The following is a 21,331-nucleotide window of genomic DNA, read 5'->3' as shown; positions in this document are numbered from 1 at the left end:
TACTGGAAGACTTGCTGTGTTTTAGGGGATTGTTTTGCTCTAAAGTTCTTTAATTTGGTTTCTTTGTGCCTTTTGGCTGTAGTCCTGCATTTACAGCTTTTCTTCCATTCTGATGTTATTCCATTAATCATTTACCCAGTGGTGTTTCTGCACACTTCTGTGGAAAATATACAGACATATTCCTGCTTTAGCAGTACTTAAATGAACTTTTTTTGTGCTGAGGTTATGTAAATCCTTCTAGATTATTGCAAATCATCCTTTTCTAGGATTGCTGCCAGAATGAAACTCTTGACAAAACTGATCATTGATCTGATCTGGTGTGGTCACTTTGTTCTTGTTGCTCATTCATAGTGAAATGCAAGGTACAAATGTAAAAAAACTGCTTGAACGGATCTGAGAAATGTTAACTGATTTTGTTTTTTAGAAGCATATAAGAAGTTCATGTCTATTTGTGACAGACACTCAGCATTTTCAGACAGTGGTGTGGAATGGAACAGTGATGTTGGGCAAGTGGGATTCATTTGGGGTTGTAGCTTTGGCAAGATTAAAATGTTTTCAAATGTTTTCAAAGTGCACTTATGGTAAATGTGAATTAGGTAATTCAGCTGCTGGCCTTTCTGCTTTTGAGAACTCTTAAAGGTAAACAAGGTAATGTGAAAGGGATTCAGCTTTCCCACAGATTAGTCTAACTTGCTGTTTGTTAAATTTGTTTATTTTCTCCCACTTCTTTGCAATCATGATTTCTGGGAATAGTTTTCTTAGATTGCAGTACGATTTTGGGCAGTTACAAGGTGTTTCTTTAAAGCCTGTAAGTAATTCACAACTATTGGAGGCTGACATAATAGATAGCCCACAGTTTAGCTCTGGCAGATGCAGCAAAGGAGATGTTTCCAAGATGCTGGTCAGATGTCATTGTTGAAAGTCATGCCCTTTCATTTTTTTAATGGGTCATTTTATAAATCTCAGTGGTGAGCTTGCTTTTTCCAGGGAAACTCTTGTTTTGCACTGTTATTTCTAGCTTTTCCTTTTAAGCAAGAGTGGAAGTAGGGGAAAAGATCAAGAGGCAGAAATAGCATGAGATGTTCTTCTTCCAAACAATGTGAGGCAAAAGTATGTGTTGGGTTTTGGTTTTGTTTTGTTTTTTCTTTCTCCCTCCCTAAGGTTGTTGCATTACTGTATGGCTGACAGAAACCTGGAATTTTGCTTGAGGCCACTAGGCACTGAGAATATCTATAGATCCCACAGGTGATACCTGCTCTGTGTATGGAAGGTATGCAGGAGACCAGGTTTTGAACAGGACCACCTGTATGCCCCTATCGTGCAGAGGGGAATTAAAAAGGTCTAGTAATTGGTGTTGATCAGAGGTGGAATTGGCGAAATTTAGAATAATGCCACTGACTGATCAGAGCCCCAGATCTGCAGGTATTTGCATGGATGTCCCATCAAAAGGGATTTTTACCTTCTGCTTTAGGCCAAGAGAACCAAATTTGCCATTTCTCCAAGTAAACCAAAGTTTAAAAACTGCCATAGAATAAGGGTTTGTGGCTGCACAATGCAATGTGATTCCCCATGAAATCTTGGATGCTGTAGATACTCATTAGTGATGTCAGAGAAGCCTCTGCCAGAATGACAGGGCCAGCTGGATTTTGTGTTATTGACCAGTCACAAGGGTGGAAAAGGCACAGGGCAGAGAGTGTGTTACCTATGTCAGGTTAATAGCAGTGAAGACAAAGTAGGTTGATTATTAAGTCAGTTTAAAAGCTCAAGTTCAGTCTATAGGGGTTTCAGAAGTTTAACCTGAGCTACTGAGCCAACTTACTCTGTCTTCACTGCTATTTTTTGACCTCCAGTTATAGACAGATCTACTTTTGCTTGTCTAGCTGGAGCAGTTTAAGAAATTACCACTTCCTCAGCCAAGGCAGTCGGTAATTGTGTGAACACTCTTCATCCCCTTCAGGGCTAAGTAAAACAGATTTTACAAACCTTAAACTACTCCAGCTAGATCTCCAAGGAAAGTCTGTCTAGATCATGTGTTAACCAATATGGGAGTTTAGAAATTATTTTCAATTTTTCTCTGCTTTGTAGTTAGGTTAGAAGACAGTGAAATAGGACCTGTTTCATGAGGATATTTTGTCCCACAAGTAGAAACACTTCACTTGTTCACAATCCTTTGATTAAAAAAGTACTAACCATGGTGCATTATTTGTGAATCTTCCTAAATTGATAACGTCTGCAGATTTCATATGTTGATGAGTTTCCTATAGTTAGCTCTGCCCTATCTTTCCAGTAATACTGAGAAACTGAGTATTATCCACAGGTCTGTGTTCCCCCCCATGGTAATCAACAGCCCATGGTCTGGTCTGTTTAGAAGAGCTTTCTAAACAGCTGATTGCAGTGACCATAAGCTATGTCACTTCCTTCTGATGCTTCTTCATATTGAATATCACATCACTTGAGTGTAATGAGGCTGTAATCCAGATTGAAATTTCATGCCTGCATTTTGTTTCCATAGTGGCTGGAACCTAGATCCTGTTTTTCTCAGCTTTCTGGAGAAGTTTCTCTCAGATCTTAGTTTTGTATCTTAGATTCCCATATACTCTTTATTACAAATGTTGTGTACCGTTTTTATGGGTATTCGATATTAAACATAGAAAGCCATTATAAAATTTGACAAGAAGTTGAAAATTAAACCCTGGCTTATTGGAGCTTATGAAACAAAATGAAATCTATTGGTTTTATCACAACCTTTTCTCTGTTGTGTTCTCTAGTAGCTAGTTGTCCTAGTGAATGATCATCTGTCTAATGAAGATGTACAGGGTATTTGGCCATTGTTAGTAATTAAATACTGAAATCCCCCTGAAAATTGGCAGTAATTGGCTCTTCCTGATAAACCAGATGAGGAGACTGTGATGTTGAAACTTCCCTGCTCAAAGCAGGAATTTTTTTCTGGATGGTGTAAAGTCACAAACCATGAAGGGAGGATTATACTGCTGCATGTACAAAACCAGAATAATGCCTAGTGCTTGCAAAATCATTCCCTTGTTTGCTCAAAGTACTCTGCAAACAGAGGAGAAGATTTAAGTCAGTGAGCTCTGAAACTTACATCTTTCACTGACATTAAATTCCTCTGTCATTTCCTGTTAAACCAAACAGCTTTGTCTATACCTCATCCTAAAATTGTGTGTGGTGATTTTTAACAGGAATATGATGAGGAATGGGCTAAAAAAATCCAGAGTGAGAAATTTCGATGGCACAACTCTCAGTGGCTGGAGATGGTGGAGAGTCGGCAGATGGATGACAGTGAGCAGTATCTCTATGGTGATGATCCTATTGAGCCCTACATCCATGAAGGGGATATTCTGGAAAGGCCTGATCTCTACTACAATTCAGGTAAGGCAGCATTCAGGACTGGGATTGCTAGTCTGTGTTTGGAACAGGAGCTTGACCTGGGGCTGTAGAGAGAAGGTGCTGACTCAAACCAGTGGGACAGTTACCCTTTTGTGTCACTGGGAGCAGCACTGATGCATGCTAGCCAGGAATGGGCTTGTCCTTGTTAGTATGTTAATGACAGATATGCTAATGACAGATTGAGTACTGCATATCCATGACCTTGTGAAGTGTTACAGGTCTTCAGAAATATGAGTAGACCTATCTCAGAGAGCTAATGGCCTGTGAAGACTGATTTGAATAAAGGTGGCCCAACCTTGTTCTTCGCACCTATTTCTTGTGTCCATAGCTTGTTTGCTTTGCAAACACAAACCTTTTCTCATCCCTGTTAAATTCACAGCTATGGGATTTGATGCTGAATTTTCTTCTGCCTCATGTGTTAGTTCTGTAATGGAATTTTTATTGGAGATCTTGATGAAAGACTTCAGTTGAGCCACATCAAACTTGTAGGTTCCTTAGCAGAGGCAATCACTCCATGACTCTTAGCTAATCTGTTTGTATGATTTTTGCTGTTGTATATCTAGGGAAGCGTGTGAATCTCTTCTCTAAATACTTTTTTAGTTCCTCATATGAAAAAGTTTTATTACTTGACAATTTGAAGAGGTTAGTTTAAAAAAAAAAACAAAAAACAAATTATTCTTGAGAAGAGTCATGTTCTTATTTGAGATGAACCCTACCACATTTTACTAAAGAAAAAAGACATTTCTCATAATTTTGCTTAATCCTGTTAGTAGTGCATATGGCACAGTTCTGGGGGATCTCAAGTGGAATCTGCTCTGTCCCTCTCCTGTAAAGATTTTGTAGTTACTAAGAAAATAGAAGTTGCCATACTGGATTAAGACACTGATGTATCTAGTCTAGTGCTGCCAGCTGTTTCAGAGGAAGGTTCAAAAAACTCTGCAGGAGACAATCATGAAATAATTTGCCCACCAGATAAATGTCTTTATAACTTTTCATAACTAGGAGTTGGCTTATGCTCTCAAACTTGTGGGTTAATATCCTTTTCAAACTCCTGGATGACTGTGTGCGCATGGACTTTTTTTTTAATTGCTGGGTTTGAATCTGTGGGTTTTTATTTTCCACATAAGCGTCCAGTCCTTTGCTATGAAGCATGAGTCACAAAACTCTGTGACTCTGGATGAATTTGCAGGAGTGATAATAAGAAAAACAAAACCACTAAAACCTGTAAGTTTTACTTGTATTTGCTGTGAGAAAATAGTTGTGCAAGATCTCAGTAGCATTTCAAAAATTATTCTTAAAGGACACCAGAACTTAAGGATTCTTTTTCTTCTACTTTTGATTATGTATGTGAACCATAGTAACTTGCCTTTTTGGTGGTATGTTTTTCCCTTTTGAATCCTGTAGCTCTACTAGACCTACAAGATTAGCAGTGTGAGCCATGTGTTGTACAGTACCAGGGTCTTTTATTACATCAAGTCTCTTTGGAGCTTCCTAAGTTAAAGATATGCCAGCATACCTATTGTGGTCTCCTCTTTACAGGTCTTAGTAAACCTTTGCTTATTTCATGGGACCATTTCTTTTCCCAGTAGTGTGAGCTAGAGATGGAGTAGCACCAGTAACACTGAATTTCCTGGCTTTTAATCATTTATGTTATGGGCTTAATGTTATTTGAACAAAGATTTTTTTTTTTTTTTTTTTTTTTTTTTTTTTAGTTGGAACCAATATTTGACCGGGAAGGAGAGGCAGATTTCCAATGATATGTTCTGCAGATGTTTGAAAAGTGCTTTTGTTTTTAAAGGTATAAGAGTAGGTGATTATATTCAGAATACAGATTCACTTCTCGGGTTCCTTCTGACAAGTGCCAGTAATGGTGTGCTTCTGAAGTCTGCTAGATTAATACTTTTGAGATGTGGCCAGGGGGGACATAATATTCCTTTGAAAAGGCTACAGATTATTGTACCAATTGGAGTAGGCATTTGGCTTTCTGAAGGACAGAGCATTATTTAGTCAAAAATAACAAAAATACAAATCTTTGTGCAGTCAGAAATTAAATGCTTGTATTTCAGTTTGATAATTTTAGAAGTGACCTGCACTGATGCTCAATACAAGTGCCCCTTCAGCCATAATAGTTCTTGAGTTCACTGATGGCAAGATGAGTTCCTTATTGCAATGATATACCAACATCTCCCTTGCATAGTAATATAAACCTACATGAAAAACTTGGTAGAATCTCTGAAGTTACCTTCATGAGCCTGGTGTCTCTCTTGCTCTGAAAGTACATAACCCTAATTTATATTGAAATGTACATAACAACAGATGTCCTTTAACTGCATAATCATATTATATGCAGCTGATGCTGTCCATGTGCTTTCATTTTCCTATAAATTCATGTGAGCCATAACTCTGAGTGTTATGGTTTGAATGTTAGCACTGTTGATTGAAGCCACTTTAAGTAGTGGTAGCTCTAGCCTCAGAGTTAAAATGTAGTGCTTTATTAATATAAAGATAGATGTTATTTTTTAAGTGTCTCTGGTTTCAAATAATTTTTAACCAAACCTGACTGTTTAAAATACATAGTCACTTAAATTGCTTGGTTTTGATCTGAAGTGCTGCAGATATAAAAGTGCTAATGTTCCCTCTCATTGCTTTTCTGTGAAAAATACAGAATAGGTGGTGAGATAGGAAAACTTGGCACAAGTGTTAATAATAGCCATTTCAACTTTCCTCCTTCTTCCTTGGTCATTTTACATCCATGTGATATCACAGAGCACTCATGTCTTGCTGAACATGCTGAAAGCCAGTAATATCGATCTGTGCTAGATTACTTGCTTGTCAAGTAATACTCTTTCACATAATGTATACACATGTATACAATTAGAATATAGCCATGTACAGCTATCTTATGCTGCTAAAATGTAGTCTGATCATGGCTAGCATTTTTCATTTACAATCTGTTGTGTTGTATTCGGTCACTTTCCCAGGAGGTATTATCTTCTAAATGAATCTCTGTAGCACCTCATCAAATGTCTGTTAGAAATCTAGATGTGTCAATTCTATTCCTTTTATCATTTGTCACTATATTATCTTCAAAAAACATCAGGTAAATTCATAAAGCACAGGGAGATTTGTTTGAATGCCTGAGTCATCATCTCTAAGCCCTTGTGTCTGTAAGTAACTTTCCACTGCTTCCGGCACAGGCAATTTTAGTAGTTTTGAAACCACAGAGGTTAAGCTAAGTGGCCTGTGACTCCCTGGATCTTATCTCTCTTTCTTTAAAGCAGAATGGCATTTGTAACTTCCTAGTCATTAGGAATCTCTCTCTGTCCTCTGTTAAACTATTAAAGTATCAGTCTGAATGTACCTGTTTCTGTCCTGTTTTTATTGGGATGCTTTCTGCACTGCAAGTCTGGAATCGTTTTCATACAGTAATGGAGACAAACTGATGTAGGGTCTGTTTTAATTAAATAGCTCATTTTATCCGATTAGAGCCTCATACTAATTACCAAGGAAGAACTGAGCCCCTAATAGTAACAAGAAATGTGTTTTGTGACTAGGAACAGGAAAGAGTTAAGCTGGGCTCTGATTCAGCTGGGGTCAGTTCACTGACTTTACTTCAAAGACACTCGGGTTTTACACTGATGTAACAGAGGGTAAATGTTAGCCCCTGATTTTCTTCTCTTCCTTATAAAGCAAGCAGAGACTGTGAAGCCTTTAAGGAATACTACTGGCTTTACAAAATGTCTGTATCTTCACGTGCCAGTGTTTTAATATAAAGGAAGCAAAAGAAAACTGTAACCTATGTTCTTGAGACGATATAATGTGAAAAGACCACCCTTCTGGAAATAGCTAGAAGACATTAAAATATGGAGGAGATGAAAGAAATAGGTTTGAAGTTGCTTTCCTGTTTTTCTTAACCAGTTTTAAGAGACACAGTGGTAAAGGGTAGAGTCTGGACAATTAAGATCTTCGCTGCTTTTCTACTTTTATGCTGTTGACCCAGATTAATGTTTGACCCTGCTCATATCTTTTTCTCTGGGCTCACTTTCATGGTGGGGTAGACAAGATGGGTCTTGATACAACCTTTACAGGCCTGAGGAAGAAGGGGAAAGAGAATATTTCTTAGGTACAGCTTTTTTCAGGGCAGTAGGCTGAGCTACTTGGAATCTCAGTAAGGTTTTTTTGTAATTGAAGTTGCTGTTTTTCAGTATTATTGTTGCTTGACGTTCCTCCCAGAAATATTGCAAGTTGCTAATGAATTCCTAAGGCAAACCAACACAGGCTGTGTTGTCCACTTGCCCCGAAGTCATGCTCCTTCATACAGTCACTGTACCTCTCTTTTTTTTTTTTTTTTTAATAGATGGCCTAATAGCCCCCGATGGAGCAGTGAGTCCGGATTTCTTCAGTGATTACCATCTTCAGAATGGAGACCTCGTTGGGCAGCATCCCTTCTCTAGCAGGTAGATTGCTGTTTGTAAAGAATGTATATAATTCAACAATGGCTATTCAAGTTTCTGTATAGGGCTTCATTTGTGGTGTTCAACAATTTTTGCCCTCATAGCAGTGGGAATGCTTTACACTGAAAAAGCAGTCCTAGTCTGTTTTCTGAATTATATGTTCCTTTTAACATATCAACCTATGTGTTGTAATAACATCATAGCTTTCCAAAAGCTGTAGAATAGAAAAGTAAAACTAGAACATACAACTAACTACATGTTATGACAATTACTCAAATACTATTCAGGCGTTGTTGGGAAATATCTAAAGAGAGGCTTGAGATGCTGATTACCTAGAAGACTTTTGCTTCCAATATCCTTAAGTTGTTAAAAATAAGTTTCTCAGCTGCCAAAACTGTTTCTGTGGGTTTGGTTTTTGGGCTTTTTTTCCTTAACCTAAGTCTTCCCAAGGTATTCTCAGTTAGATTACTGATGGCACTTACTTTGAAAATTTGCTAGATGAGCAAAAGATGTTAGCTTGACTTTTGGGAGATGTTTCTCTGAATTCCCCCTCTGGTCAATGACCTCTCTGTCTCTGAATATTAGCAAGCTGTTCCAGTTTAAATGTCTGAGTAGACTTCTCCCATGAGTTCAAAATAGAAAAGACTCGTTTCAAAGAATGAAATCCTCATAGATCCTGTAGCATTTAGGAAATGCCTTTTATAAAGCATGAATTATATGCACTCGTTAGCAGGAAATATTTCAAACGCTTTACAGTCAAGGTACAGAATTCATTTTAACAGGATGCTATCTGGACATGCCCAGCCCTGTGGTTGAAGTGTTTCTTTCCAAAGGAAGAATGTTATTTTCACCACTTACAACTTTAGTCACCATTTATAAAATATGAGTAATTCACAGTATGTACAGCTGAAGCAAAAGATTTTTCTCCCTTACTTTGGCTTCTTGTAATTGTTAAAGGGGAGTGGACAGTTACACTTGTTTATTCTACCTGTGATGCACCAGAAAGCTGAACATTCAGCAAAGGTGGAATGATGGTAGCATTTTTAAGAACAAATTAAAATAACTAAAATGCTTAGATCAGGAAAAAAAGTAGGACTTAAGAGATGGATCCTCTTGGAAAAAAGGAAGTGTTTATACTCAGTAAGGATCAAGTTCAGACTCGCGTGTAACCCTTTGCATGCAGCCTATGTTTGGGAAGGGGATGCTGGTGCTGATCACTTCCAAATGCGCAACCTTCGTTTCAGAGCATGCAGGTGATAGAGGAACTGAGGGAAGTATAAGCTGTATGCTATTCTTGGAGTTTTACTGTGTGACTTAACATTTTCAACTTTAAAATAGATACACAACCTGGGAGATGACAGATTTCTGTATTAACCAGAACCTTGTGTGGGTATGTGGTCCAAACAATCTTCATGCCCCCCCGGAGGTGGGGGGAAATGTGCGTAGGGTGAAGCTTGCAGACTCCTTTGTTTCTAATAAACTTAGATATAGGCCCAGTCAAGATGCTCTTGTTTTGCCAGAAAGCTTTCAGCTAGGGGAAAAAAAAATCTTGAGTGTCCTTGGGTAACAGTTAAAGTACATCACTTGAACGCAAATTTCAATCCCTTATCAAGGGAGCTATGTTAGTAAGATGCTTTTTAATCTGATTGTATTCCAGCTAAAATGAGTAGCAAAATACATCTGGTGTATACCTAGTTAAGTATTTGTAGAATTTTCTTGTAATGTTTTAAGGCATTTTGGAGGCTCACCTCAAGAAAGAAAACAGAAAAACTGCAGTTTGGCTAATGACAAACTTTGGTAATTGCCCATTGATGATAGCCTCTGTAAATATGCAGATTTCTCATTAGAATTCTGTTTTCTAGGAAGACTTTTTTTGATATGATTGCTCCATGGATTTATCTGCAGTCCAGACACACAGTCTAATTGGAAACAGTGTGGACTGCTGCAAATGTTCTGTCCTATTTGTAACGGAGCAAGACTGAATTGTTTGATAGAATAGATACTGGCAGTCGAGTGGCGAATCCTAGTTTTCAGATGTGTGTCATTATCGTTTTGAACTTCTTGGCACCAGAAGCCAGGATTTCCTGATGCTTAGAGCTAATGTAAAATGCATTAGTGCTCCAAGGCATGAGCCATGGAATTGCCAGTCCCATGAGTTTGGAGAGTCAGACCCTCCCTTTTCCCAAATTTGAATTGGTGTTGGAAGGTAAAACCATACGTGCTAGAGACCCTAATTAAAAATAATAGCAGCAAGTCAAGGCTCTTTTTATGTGTTATACAGTGTACATTTCATCCATACCAAAACATAATTCTAGGGTATTTTTATGCTTACAGTTTAAAGCTAACAAGAACCTTATGTCAAGGATTTATTTTTAACCAGTTCCAGCTTTTAATAAATCAAGTTTTTTGTTATAAAAATGGTTCATTTTTCTATTATTAATATTTGAATATGTTTTCAGAAACTTTTTTAAAGAAAGCTGAGTTATGGTTTGCATAGACAGCTAGCGAGTCAGTTAATAGTAACATTTTTTGTGAGTTCAGAGAGATGGCCTAATAATGAGTAGATGCATATTTTTGTTCTTTTTGTTATGCTTTTTTAAATTTGTTATGCATTTATTTGTTGTGCCTATGTCTTCTGGTCTTGGCCTTTTATAAGAGGCTTTTTAATTCCGTAAGAGAAACAGTTGTTTGCTAAGCAATGGGGTGAGTTCTGAAGGAATCTTTTCTGTCGTTTAAGACCACCCTGTGAAACATGAGGTAGGTGACAACCATGAGTTGACTTCTTGCTACTCAACTTTAAATAATCTAATTCTTTTTTCTCCTTCTGCATTCCTATGAGGAAGACTTAGGATATGTTACCTCTTTAATTGCTCTGAGTTTATTTCTTATCCTTTCAACATGCTTAGACTGGATCAGGACTTCTCCTTGCCTACAGGAGAGCCTAAAAAGTCAGCCAGAAAGACTCACCTTTAGTGCCTGCATGCCACTGAGAAGCTGAGCTAGTAGTGTTGGTGCCCCCAGTGCATTACCAGGGCTTAAGTGCTCTGACCACCAATCTCATATTATGGAGCCAAAGAAATGGGTCTATAAGAAGAGGTTTCCAAGGACTGCCATCAAACTCAAGTTGCCTTGAAGATTTTCACTGTAAGCAACATTTAATAATACCATATATCAGATTGTTATGCCAATTATACTGCATTGAGCACATAGTGAAAACCAGGTCCTTCCTTGTTTGAAGGATGCTAGTTCTAGCAGGTCTGAAGCAGCCTCTGCCACTGCAGTTCTACCATGTTACATTCAAGAAAATTCAGGGGAATTGGGGTAGCAGCCGTATCCAGATGTGCAGCTGAAGTGGTTGACTCTCTTGTAACCCAGCAGGGACATCACAACCACCTCCTGGGGACTCCTTGTCCCAGGAGACCTGGACCTCCATATCTAGCCCTGCTGCACAGTCTTAGGTGGGTGGGGAAGTCCTTTTTTGAAGTCCAGAAGTAAAATGGGAATTTAAAAAAGTTAAGGTATTTATAGGCACCTGTGCTCACTGGGTTAGCACAGAGGGGTGTTTTCCCCCCATAATGTTTTAAAAGGGAAACATGAAGTAATAGTATTAGTAGTAAGAACATCTACAGATCTGTCAGATTAGGTGGAGTATCCTAGGGGCTGCATTTTTCAAAGACATTGCCTGCCCTTCACAGGGTTTCTTGGACTTTCCTTAGAAACCTAGAGTACTGACTACTGTCAAGAGTTGAGAATGCTACCTTACATGATCAATTCCTGCATCATGAAGTAAAGAACAACTTTGAAGGGAATTGTAAAAGTATCTAGCCCTAAATTCAGTTTGTATATTTGTTTGCTTGCTTGCTATTCTGGACATATCCTGAAGCAAGCAGGGATAATTGTTGTTTCTGGTACTTTTCAGCATAAAGGAGAAGTGAAGACCTGGCAAGTTGGCATTTTTCTAATACTGCCACCCACTTTAGGGACCCAAGGCATTGTTAGAAATAGAAATGCTTTGCTTCTGGTAATCTATCTTGTGTTTTTTGCAGCTTTAGTTTACAGCTCTTATTTCTGAACTATATTCTTAGTGGAGTTGTACTGTTATGTATGATGTGTGTAAACAGAATTATTTCAGAATATAATGTACACAGAAGCAGTGATAAAATACTTAAACAGCACCTCTTGTTTTTCTCAAAGGTTTGGAGCAGAATGCAAACAGGTCGTAAGGTATGTTTTCCATTCAACAGAAAATACATGGCTGAGGAGGTTGTTTTGACAGCTTGTATCCAGCTGTTTTTTCATTGGCTAGGAAAAGACTTTTGTGATTAGATTACCAGCTTTGGAATCATCTTACTGTCTTTCAGAAGCAGATGGGCATTAGGCACAGATTGGAAATTTTCATCTGTTATTAAAATCTGTATTCAAGGCTCCTAGTTCTGGTAACTCTTAATATAGCATGAAAGTTTTATGATTGTAGCAAACAAAAAATCCCTCACCTTTTGGCTAATGTGATGACAGCTTAGTGTCTGAGCTGCAAGGGAGAAAGACCAGCTGAAAGACGTCTTAAGAATCTATGGTCATTTATCGAATTTTAATCACCTTCTAGAGACTAATTACTTAAGACACAAACATAATAGTGATGACTAAATATCTTAATAGAGATATCCACAGTATTTTTCTTACCCTTTGGGGAAGAGAACACTTTTTAACTTTTCCCAGCTATAACTAGATAATGGTACAAACTTTAGCAAAAGCCAATTTTTTGTTAATATCTTCATCAGAGTTCCTAAATCCTCTCTGTCTGTAGCTTTAGAAAGGTTAACAGTTAGGAATGCTGGAGCTAGCCAAAGTTGGGTGGTTTTTTTTTTTTTTTTTTCCCCAAGGAAGTTTTCTCCAGTACAGAGTCCTGTAACCTTGTTATAAAATGTAGCAGAGCGGCCATTGCACAATCTTCGTTTTCACTAAGACAAGGCATTTCTGTGTGTGCTGTTCCCGGTGTGTGCACTCACATCTCCTCTCAACAGTGATCTGATTGAAGCTTCTTCCCAGGAAGCAGTGAGGTTTGGCATGTCAAACAAAACCAGTTTTATGGGGTGACTGTCTGTCTCTGTGCTTGGTGGAACATCTTTTCTCTTTCCTGGATTTACAGCCTAAAACTGTAGCTTTCTTCTTTTTGCTATGGCAGGTCATTGTGATATTTTGTGAGCCAAGTATATGGAGCTAGGGCCTTGCAGGCTGCTCTGCATTGATTTCAGTTAAGCTGTGTCTGTTGTTGGCAAGTAGAGGCATGTATAACCAAGCCGTTGTGTCTTGAGTTGATGGAAACGGCTGTGATGTGGGCTTAATGCGTGGCCGTACGTCCTGTTGGGAGCACAGGGAAGACTGTTACTGTGACTTAGCTTATCTGTTGTGAAGCTACCTACATGTAATGTCTGCATGTGCTAAAAGTCCACATTGAATGGCAAGAATGGTCATATCCATGGGCTTTTTTGTGTGGGTACCCTGATGAAAATCAGATGTGAATTTTCATGGGGGAAAAATCTAGGTCTGTAGCCTTCCATTCCTGTTGACTCCTGCAATGTGGTGTGAACTCCCAGTTGTGAGTCACAGCTGAATAGCTCCTGTTCAGGTTGGGTACAGGAACTGCATCCGGTCCTGGCAAATGCTCACTTTGTGAATGTTTATCAAAATGTTTTTAAATGGTTGTACCTGTAACTTATCCTACGTTGACACTTATAGCTGTCTTCCGTATAGATCCTAATCTTCAATTAGATTTGCTAAAAGCAGTCACATGTTGTACTTCTCAAGCATAGAAGTTAAGATTTCATCTCTTCCTTGCTTTAGTCTCTAAACCCTACAGGATATATTGCTGATACAAAGAACCTCCTTCCTAAAGAAAGGACTGAAGGAGTTGGTGACCTTGCTATGGAGGGTCATTTCTCATCCATGTTGTATTTTCAGTAATGTGCACAGTTTATTTAGAAGCTTGAACATTCCCTTCCCACCCTTTCAGTAGCTAAGTGCCATCTCGCAAGCTATCCCTGAAGGTGAAAAACTAATACATTAGTACACAATAAAAGTGAGCTGCCTCAGGCAAGCCTTTACAGCCGTCAGTGGCAGAAGAAACTTTGTTTCATGGTTCTTGGAAGGATTAGCTTAGATAAAAAACATGTTCTCATGTGGGGTCTGTGCTACAGTAGAATTGAAAGTATCCATATCTCTTTCCTCATCATTTGAATAGAGGCAGTAATGCTTTCCTGTCTTAGACATGGACATATAGTGAGTATAAAATCTTTTAATGGAAAGAAAAGCTAATAGTGTAAATTATTATTACAATATGATTCTACTTTCAAACATTTTACCATAGTGATATTTCTTAGTTCTGTGCATTACTTTTTATTTTCCATACTTAAACTTCATTTTAAAACCAAAACCAAAAAAACCTTCTTTTGCCTTTGTAGTGTGTTCAGCAGAGTTGTACTCGGTTTCTACCATTTGGACACTATTTAATTTGCATTTCCCAAGAGAATCGAATTAGGTTTTATTAGTAAATTGGGCCTATAACCTTGTAGGCAGGTTTTATTAGTTTATCACACATCAGTATTAGCAAATTGTAAATCCCACTGAAACGAATTTGAAAAGGCCTTAAAGAGAAGCCCAGAACCAATGAAGTTTCTGGAGACAAATAAGGGTTTTTTTTGGTTGGGTTGGGTTTTTTTTTAATCCCGCAAAAATGTTGTTAGTGGTAGCAGAGTCATATCTTTATCATATTCTGTTGTCCTAACTGCCTACATGTTTAGTTTTAAAGAAGTTAAACTGAATGTTGTCAGGAGGATTTCACTGAATTTCTGATACGGGTCTATACGGCTTGACATAACAGAGGTAAAGCACACTTCTTATTTGGACAATACAGCATTTACTGACTATTCATGTGAAACAGGCAGGTAAGTTTCTTTTTGTTCATCAGTGTCTGTTCAGGTCATACATATGCTTGGAATTAAGATCTTGCATCTAAAAGATAGTAATAAGGAAGCAGGAAGTGGTGCCTTTTGGAGGGTTTTGATCACAGTCTGGGACAAGCTTATTGAAAGACTTCACTTGATTTCTTCAGATCCTGGATCATGGCCTAAATCAAAATTCACTGTATAGTTGTTTTCCTTCAGTACTTAAATGTGGGAGTGGTGCTTCCAGAACGTAAGTGCTTCATTGCTAAGAGCTTTTGAATGCTAGCTTGAACTTCTTCATGTCTAGTTTATAATTGTTTCTGTACCAGCACTAAATTTGAGTCATCTCTTTCCTTTCCCTGTTTTTTTTTTTTAGGTAGTGGTCATATTCCCTGCTAGCTGTCACTTTATTAGTTTTTTCATACTGTCTTCTCAAAGCCATGTTTATAGAAATTAAGTACTGCAACCTGATCACATTATAATCTAGGTTAGGTGTCACTAATATGTATTTGACCAAATTATGCTGTTATGATGTGAATGGTTACTGTAGCATTTTTGAAGACGGGGAGCCTGATTATTCAAGGGGAAGATTTTTTTTTCTCTGACCCATATTCATCAATGAGATTTTCCCAGGGTTTGGAGACCTGTGCATACTGCACCACTGAAAGATTAGGGCCAGCACTGCCTGTAATTTGGGAATATCCAGATGAAGACAGTATTCTTCATATCCAGTATTCTATATACAGCAAGTTTTTTAATGTGCTTGGGTGCTTATTTATTATTCCTGTTCTTAGACTGTATCAGGAGAAGCTTCCAAGCAGCTCTCCTTGTATCCCCCAACACACAGATTATGTCCACAGCACAACACACAGTCCTTGCCCCAAAGAGCTGATAGTCAAGACAGGCAGGGAACCAAAGGCAAGAAGTTACTCATCCAAAGTCAGGTGCCAGCGCCTGGAGTAGAGCAGTGCTCTCCTGTCTGCTCTCTAGAGCCCCAGTGACGGGACCACACCACCTCTCCAAGGTGTGTGGTCTGTAATCATGAAGGATCATGTTGCACTTGTTTCATTTACTGTAAGAGCTGTTTAATTGCTCTGAACAATTACACTAGTATGCTAAGAGATGAAATAGCTTGCTTGGGAATATTTTAAAGGTGCAATTTTTTCAGCAAGTTGCAGATACCATTTGGGAAGAGAGTTAGCATTGAGGTTTTAATGCACTTCAGCTCTTTTGGAATATGGGATACTTGGGCCTCTTTCACTTGCAGTCACTTCTCTTACTTTTTTTTTAATTGCTTTTTATTTTACTATATTCCACCTGCAGTTGGCCTCATTTAACCAACATGGTTTAGGTGGCTAGTAAGAATTTTAAAAGAATACCAAAATGCTGTAGCAGTTAGCTCAAGTCCTTTGGAATGTCTTACCAAAAAATCCCTCAAACCTGGGTCTGTCTCTTCTGAAATGTAACATTAATTAATTCCCACGTTCTGTCTGCTGCTCTTAGTCCCTCCAGATGTGCTACTAGGAATAGACTGGCTCCCTGGTTACAAGCCATCTGGGCTCTGTAAACTGATTTGCACTTATATTAAACAATAAGTGAACAGAATGCGGAAGAGTTATTAAAGCAAATGTACATTGCTTATAAATCTCAAAGTAAAATATTAAAACGTAGTAAATGGGAATGGAATGTGCAAATGAAGACCTGCTTGTTTTTAATGAGTTTAGCTGTGACCTTCTCGATTTCAACCAAAAGAAAAGAATTTTATTTTTCTCTTTAAAAAAAAAAAAAAGAAAAAGAAACTATAAAACTGCTTACAGAAGTATCTGAGACAAAAACAAGGAAATATAATGTTCTAAACTTGACTGGTCCAAACCACTCAAGCTGCTGTGACAGCTCATAAAACTGAGAGTAGTTTTTAACTGGACTCTGTTTTACATTGCCAGAGTGAATTTTCCTTGCAGGAAGTAGCCAGAAGGTTTATTTAGTTTCCAGACTTCTGCTTTGATCTTTCCATTCTGTCACTTCTCAGGTTACATAGCCCTTTTTCACTGCAGTAAATCTGCAACAGTTAATGAGAATAAAATTTCCTCCTTCTCACTGATCGCATGCTGTTAAATGCCAAACCACAGCCAGCAGCATATTTGCAGAATTCAGCTGCACTGTACAAAAACAGCACAATCAGTTTAATCTTGTTGTTTTTGTAATTCATTTTATTGAGCTTTCCTTTTTCAAGTGACCTATTTTATCAAGACAAGTGGTTGCAAGGCCAGACCTGGAAGAAAGATTTAAAACTGTAATAAAGTGAGGGGTGTTTTGTATGCTATGTATAAGCATGCTCACAGGATTCAAAATTAAACCTATAATGAGTAGGTTTTAAAAGTCCTGCATATCAGTGGGATATCTCTTACAGTTATTATCTGAACTGAACGTGTGCTGCAAACAAGTCTTTAGTATAAAAATTAATGTAACATATCAAATTAATTTCTTTGCCAAATAGTTAAAATGGTTTTGATTCTACTCAGAATCTGTGTTTACCAGCATCAGCCATTCAAATATGATGACTGAACCACCCTTTCCTCTTCCCTCCGGAAAACGTATTTATTTTTTTAAATCTCATGGTTTTAAAAAAAACCTTTTAGTTTAGAGAGTTTATTTGCCTTCTGGTGTTTGAGCTTTTTAAGTTTTATTTTTTCCAAGACTCCCTGCCCAACCTTTGGCCTGGAAACATTTTTTTTTTTGTTCATTTAATTAAAGTTGAAATTTTTGCATAATAATGCTACTCTGAGGTATAGATCTCCCAAGAAAATGTTCCACATCTATATTTGTATCTGGCTCATTCCCTAATTGTGGTGGTGCATTCTACATTTGTGACGCTAATATATCCAGTGTTAGCCCTAAGAAAGAAAACAGTAAGAGACATTGAGATTTACTTCCTTCCTAGTTTACACTAAAATCGTCAATGATTTGGGATAGATTTTGACAAGATTTCGCTAGGGTCCTGTGTTGATATATCAAAGTGGTTGAAATCTGGACAATCAGCTATGGTGGTAAAAAATACTTAGTTTATTCATCAGTAATAACACTCCAACTGCATTTGCTGTGTGCGCTCTAGTGAATGCTGCAAATCCCCTAGTAATGTTAACTTTCTGAAAACACTTTGAAAGCTTTTATTGGCTGCAGCTGTAAGTCAAAGCAGAACAGATTTTTTTACTCTCCCTCCCTCCTTCCTTCCAACATCTGGATTATCATCCACATTGAGCTGCCTGGTTCTTGGTGCTGAGCCCTGGAGACAGCACAGCTATCAGCCAGTAACCTGTTGGCATGGCTTTTCTGGGTATTTGTGTACAAGAGGGAACTTTTTTCCCCATTTATATTGAAGCGCAGCGCTGAGTGGCAGTGCTTGGACTTGAGGAGCTTGTATAAATATTTAAAGGAATAATTCTTCAGCTACGAGCGCTTCAATGCAGGGCACTGAAAACTTGCATTTCCACTTCAGCTGTTTATTTCAGAGTATGTTTTCATAGTGATCCTGCTCTGTAATCTAGCACAGGAAACAAGAAACACTTCCCATCTGGAAGTGGGAAGGTTAGTCAGAAGCCTGTGGAAGGCGTGGACCAGATCCTGAGCTGATCTAGTCAGTGACACCAGTCGCCTCTATGAAGTTGCCACTTCAGGATCTTACTCTGCACAGGCTGTTGGCTGAAGCTTCTGTACCCAACATAACACTGATACTGCTGGAGCTCAGTAAAAGAGATGCTTGAAACCTTCCCAAGCCAGACATATTACTAGTTATATTACTAAGGCAACGTACTCCTCAATTTATGGAGTTGACACAAATACTTTGGACTGTGCAAGGAGAGAGAGGGAGGGAAGGACATCTTTGCTTTTTATTGCCTGTTCCTCAGGGCTTTTTTATTTGTTTCAGTTCTTAATTAATTTTTAAGAAATTGATGTACTTAATCAGTGGGCTTGGCCAGTTGTTGAGCCAACAGCACAGGAGATGTTTGTCAGGCTTATAATGGAAAGTCAGAACTCTTGGTTTCCATTCCAGCTCTGACTGTGCACTTGACCTTTTAATAAATCCTGTACAGAATAGCTGAGAAACTCCCATCCGCATGGTGGAGCTGTGAGCCTGGGTGAGGGAATGCCAGTGAAGTTATCCCGATGCCCTTCAAAGAAACAAGACAGCTATATGAAACAAGTTGAGTTCTTGAGTTGCTATGTTGCCTGCTGGCTGTATTTGCGTTTGTTGCCTTTCTAGCAGATCAGAAATGTTATTTTTGCCTTCTTTGAGGGGTGCTACAGAATAAGCAGAAGTCTCTTCTATCTACATCAGTCTAATTTGAGTCTTCTCATTACAGTAGTTTGTTGCTTGATGTCTTTAACGTTTGGGGTGTTTTCTCTCAATACTCCATCTGCAAAACTGAGGTCATGGAGAAAAGGAGCAACTTGTCCGGGATCACACAGCAGGTAACTGACAGAGCAAGAAGCTGAGCCCAAGTCCCAGGCTGCTTTCACAGAGCTGGGATGGCAAGCTCTACAGCTTTCAAGCAAGGCCCTTACCGAATTTGGCTAAGAAAGGCCATTTGGTTTTAGTTCAGTGCTTTCTTACTAGTCAGTTGGGAATTTTTTTTTTTTTTTTTTTTTAGATTGCCTGCCCACCAGTGAATTTTGGCACACTTGTTGCTTGGTGCATAGCTGGAGCCTGACACAAAAGACGCAGTGCTCGTTTCTCCACAATTGTCAGATTTGCATTTGTTTATAATTAAATGGCAGAAACAGCAGTACTGTGCTGAGATACAACTGGGCGCCAAGTCCAGAAGCAACTGGGAACTTTAAGTCATTAAGTGCACTGAAGAAAGCTGGATCACATGGAAGGAGAGATATGATCATATCCATAAAAGCTGTATCATGATGCACAAGGGAGCTAAAGTATTATTGCACAGGTTCATTCTGATATTTTCTGTCTTCTGAGCAGATACAGTATTACTATTTAAGGAATGTTAATATTCAATGCTAATGTAGAGCTGGACTTGGTATTAGATGCAGTGTGCATAGTAACAGTTCCTGCCACAGAACTCCCCTCCCACTTGAGCTTGAGGGACAGAAAGCACGGCGGAAAAAAGCTTCATAGATAGGGGAGAAAAAGTTGGGGCCATGAGAGGCAGAATTTAAGAGACTTGTGGTTTATAGTTTAACGTCATTACCAGTAGTGGGAGAATCTACAGTTACAGGATATTATATAAAGAAACATTGTTTTTTCCTAAGGCTTCTCAGTTGTATGCTGTTTCTCCATAACCCATGGTTTGTGCTCTTACTCTGAAGGGCAGAAAATTTATGGTCAGTGAAGCAAAACCAGAGGTAGCTGGCACGTAGAAGTAAGTAGGATCATCTTCTCAGTCACTAGACTCTAAGCAAGGGGGAAAGCAACCAGCTTTATGCCACTGTCTGACACCCTCCACGCTTTCATGACTGGTGTAATGAAAATGGTATCCCATCCAGTGTTTAGCTGAGAGTGAGTATCAGCAGAAAGGCCATGGGTTTCACAGGCTTTGAGCCTTGGTTGAAGTGTGGTGGTTAGCTGGTACCTGCAAAAGATGAGCTAACTATTTCTTACCTGAAGATAATTTAAGAAGCTGGAGGTCTGTGTTTGTTCTTTGGAATTAAAAACATTTCCTATATCCTGTGGGTGGATGCACACTGTGCCTGAATCCTCACTGTACAATGGGTCAAAGCCTGGATGCCCCCAGCTCCCCCTGCATTTCTGTAGCCTGGTCTCTGCGCAGAGGAAACCGGCAGAGGGAGGGAGGGAGTGAGCTGCAGCATTTGCTAACCAATCTCCTAATCTGGTTTAGCCGGACTGTGCCTCTGCTGCATCCTGTATGTGGTTATACTGCCCTGCTCTGCAATCATCTCCTCAGACCTACAGTCTAGCACCTTTCATCAACATGTTAAAAAAAAAAGTCGCCGAGAGGAGAAAATACAGACTTTGCTGCTGGCAAACTCCTGTGTCTCTTGTTGGCAAGTATAAACAATAAACTGCATCTCAGTTGTACAGGTTATAATGCTGTCCTTGTCTCGAGATTAGAGACTGGTGCACCATTCTTATGGTTTACCTCCTGAGGGGAAAAAGTACAGCCTTCAGTATTCATCTGAACTTAACTTGTTTTGTCTGTTATACACAGGAACTTGATACAGCATTATAGATTACAGGGGGTTTTGGCATGAGAGTTTATAAGGCAATATAGGATGGTAACTGTACCGTATGTTATCAACAGTGCTGTCACACATGAGTAGATTCACAGAAGGGAAACATTAGGGCTTCAAGGATGCGCTGCACAAAATTCTGAATGACTGCCTGGGGTGAAGTGGGGGATGTTTTGAGAGTGAAGGCAGTGTTTCTTAGAAACAATAATATATTATGTATATAAGGGTGTATTAGGGGTATAAAGGGAGAGGGTGCAGAGGAAACAGGGGTTGCTATGAACTGTACTGATGTCAGGCTTCTGAAGGATGCTCAAAAACCTT

At 38.8% G+C, this 21,331-nt stretch overlaps 1 protein-coding gene across 3 annotated transcripts in view; it reads left to right on the top strand.

Annotated features, from left to right (window-relative positions):
* Positions 1-21,331, top strand: part of KIFAP3 (kinesin associated protein 3) — a 72,330-nt gene that overhangs the window by 45,059 nt on the left and 5,940 nt on the right. For all 3 annotated transcript variants that reach the window (XM_075710624.1, XM_075710623.1, XM_075710622.1), the window contains 2 exons: positions 3,201-3,390; positions 7,766-7,865. In XM_075710624.1, coding sequence (XP_075566739.1) covers positions 3,201-3,390; positions 7,766-7,865 — 290 coding nt within the window. The remainder of the gene's footprint in view (positions 1-3,200; positions 3,391-7,765; positions 7,866-21,331) is intronic.

This window comes from Pelecanus crispus, chromosome 5 (genome assembly GCF_030463565.1).
Source record: "Pelecanus crispus isolate bPelCri1 chromosome 5, bPelCri1.pri, whole genome shotgun sequence".
NCBI classification, from domain to species: Eukaryota; Metazoa; Chordata; class Aves; order Pelecaniformes; family Pelecanidae; genus Pelecanus; species Pelecanus crispus.
This window is presented reverse-complemented; position numbering and strand designations above follow the sequence as displayed.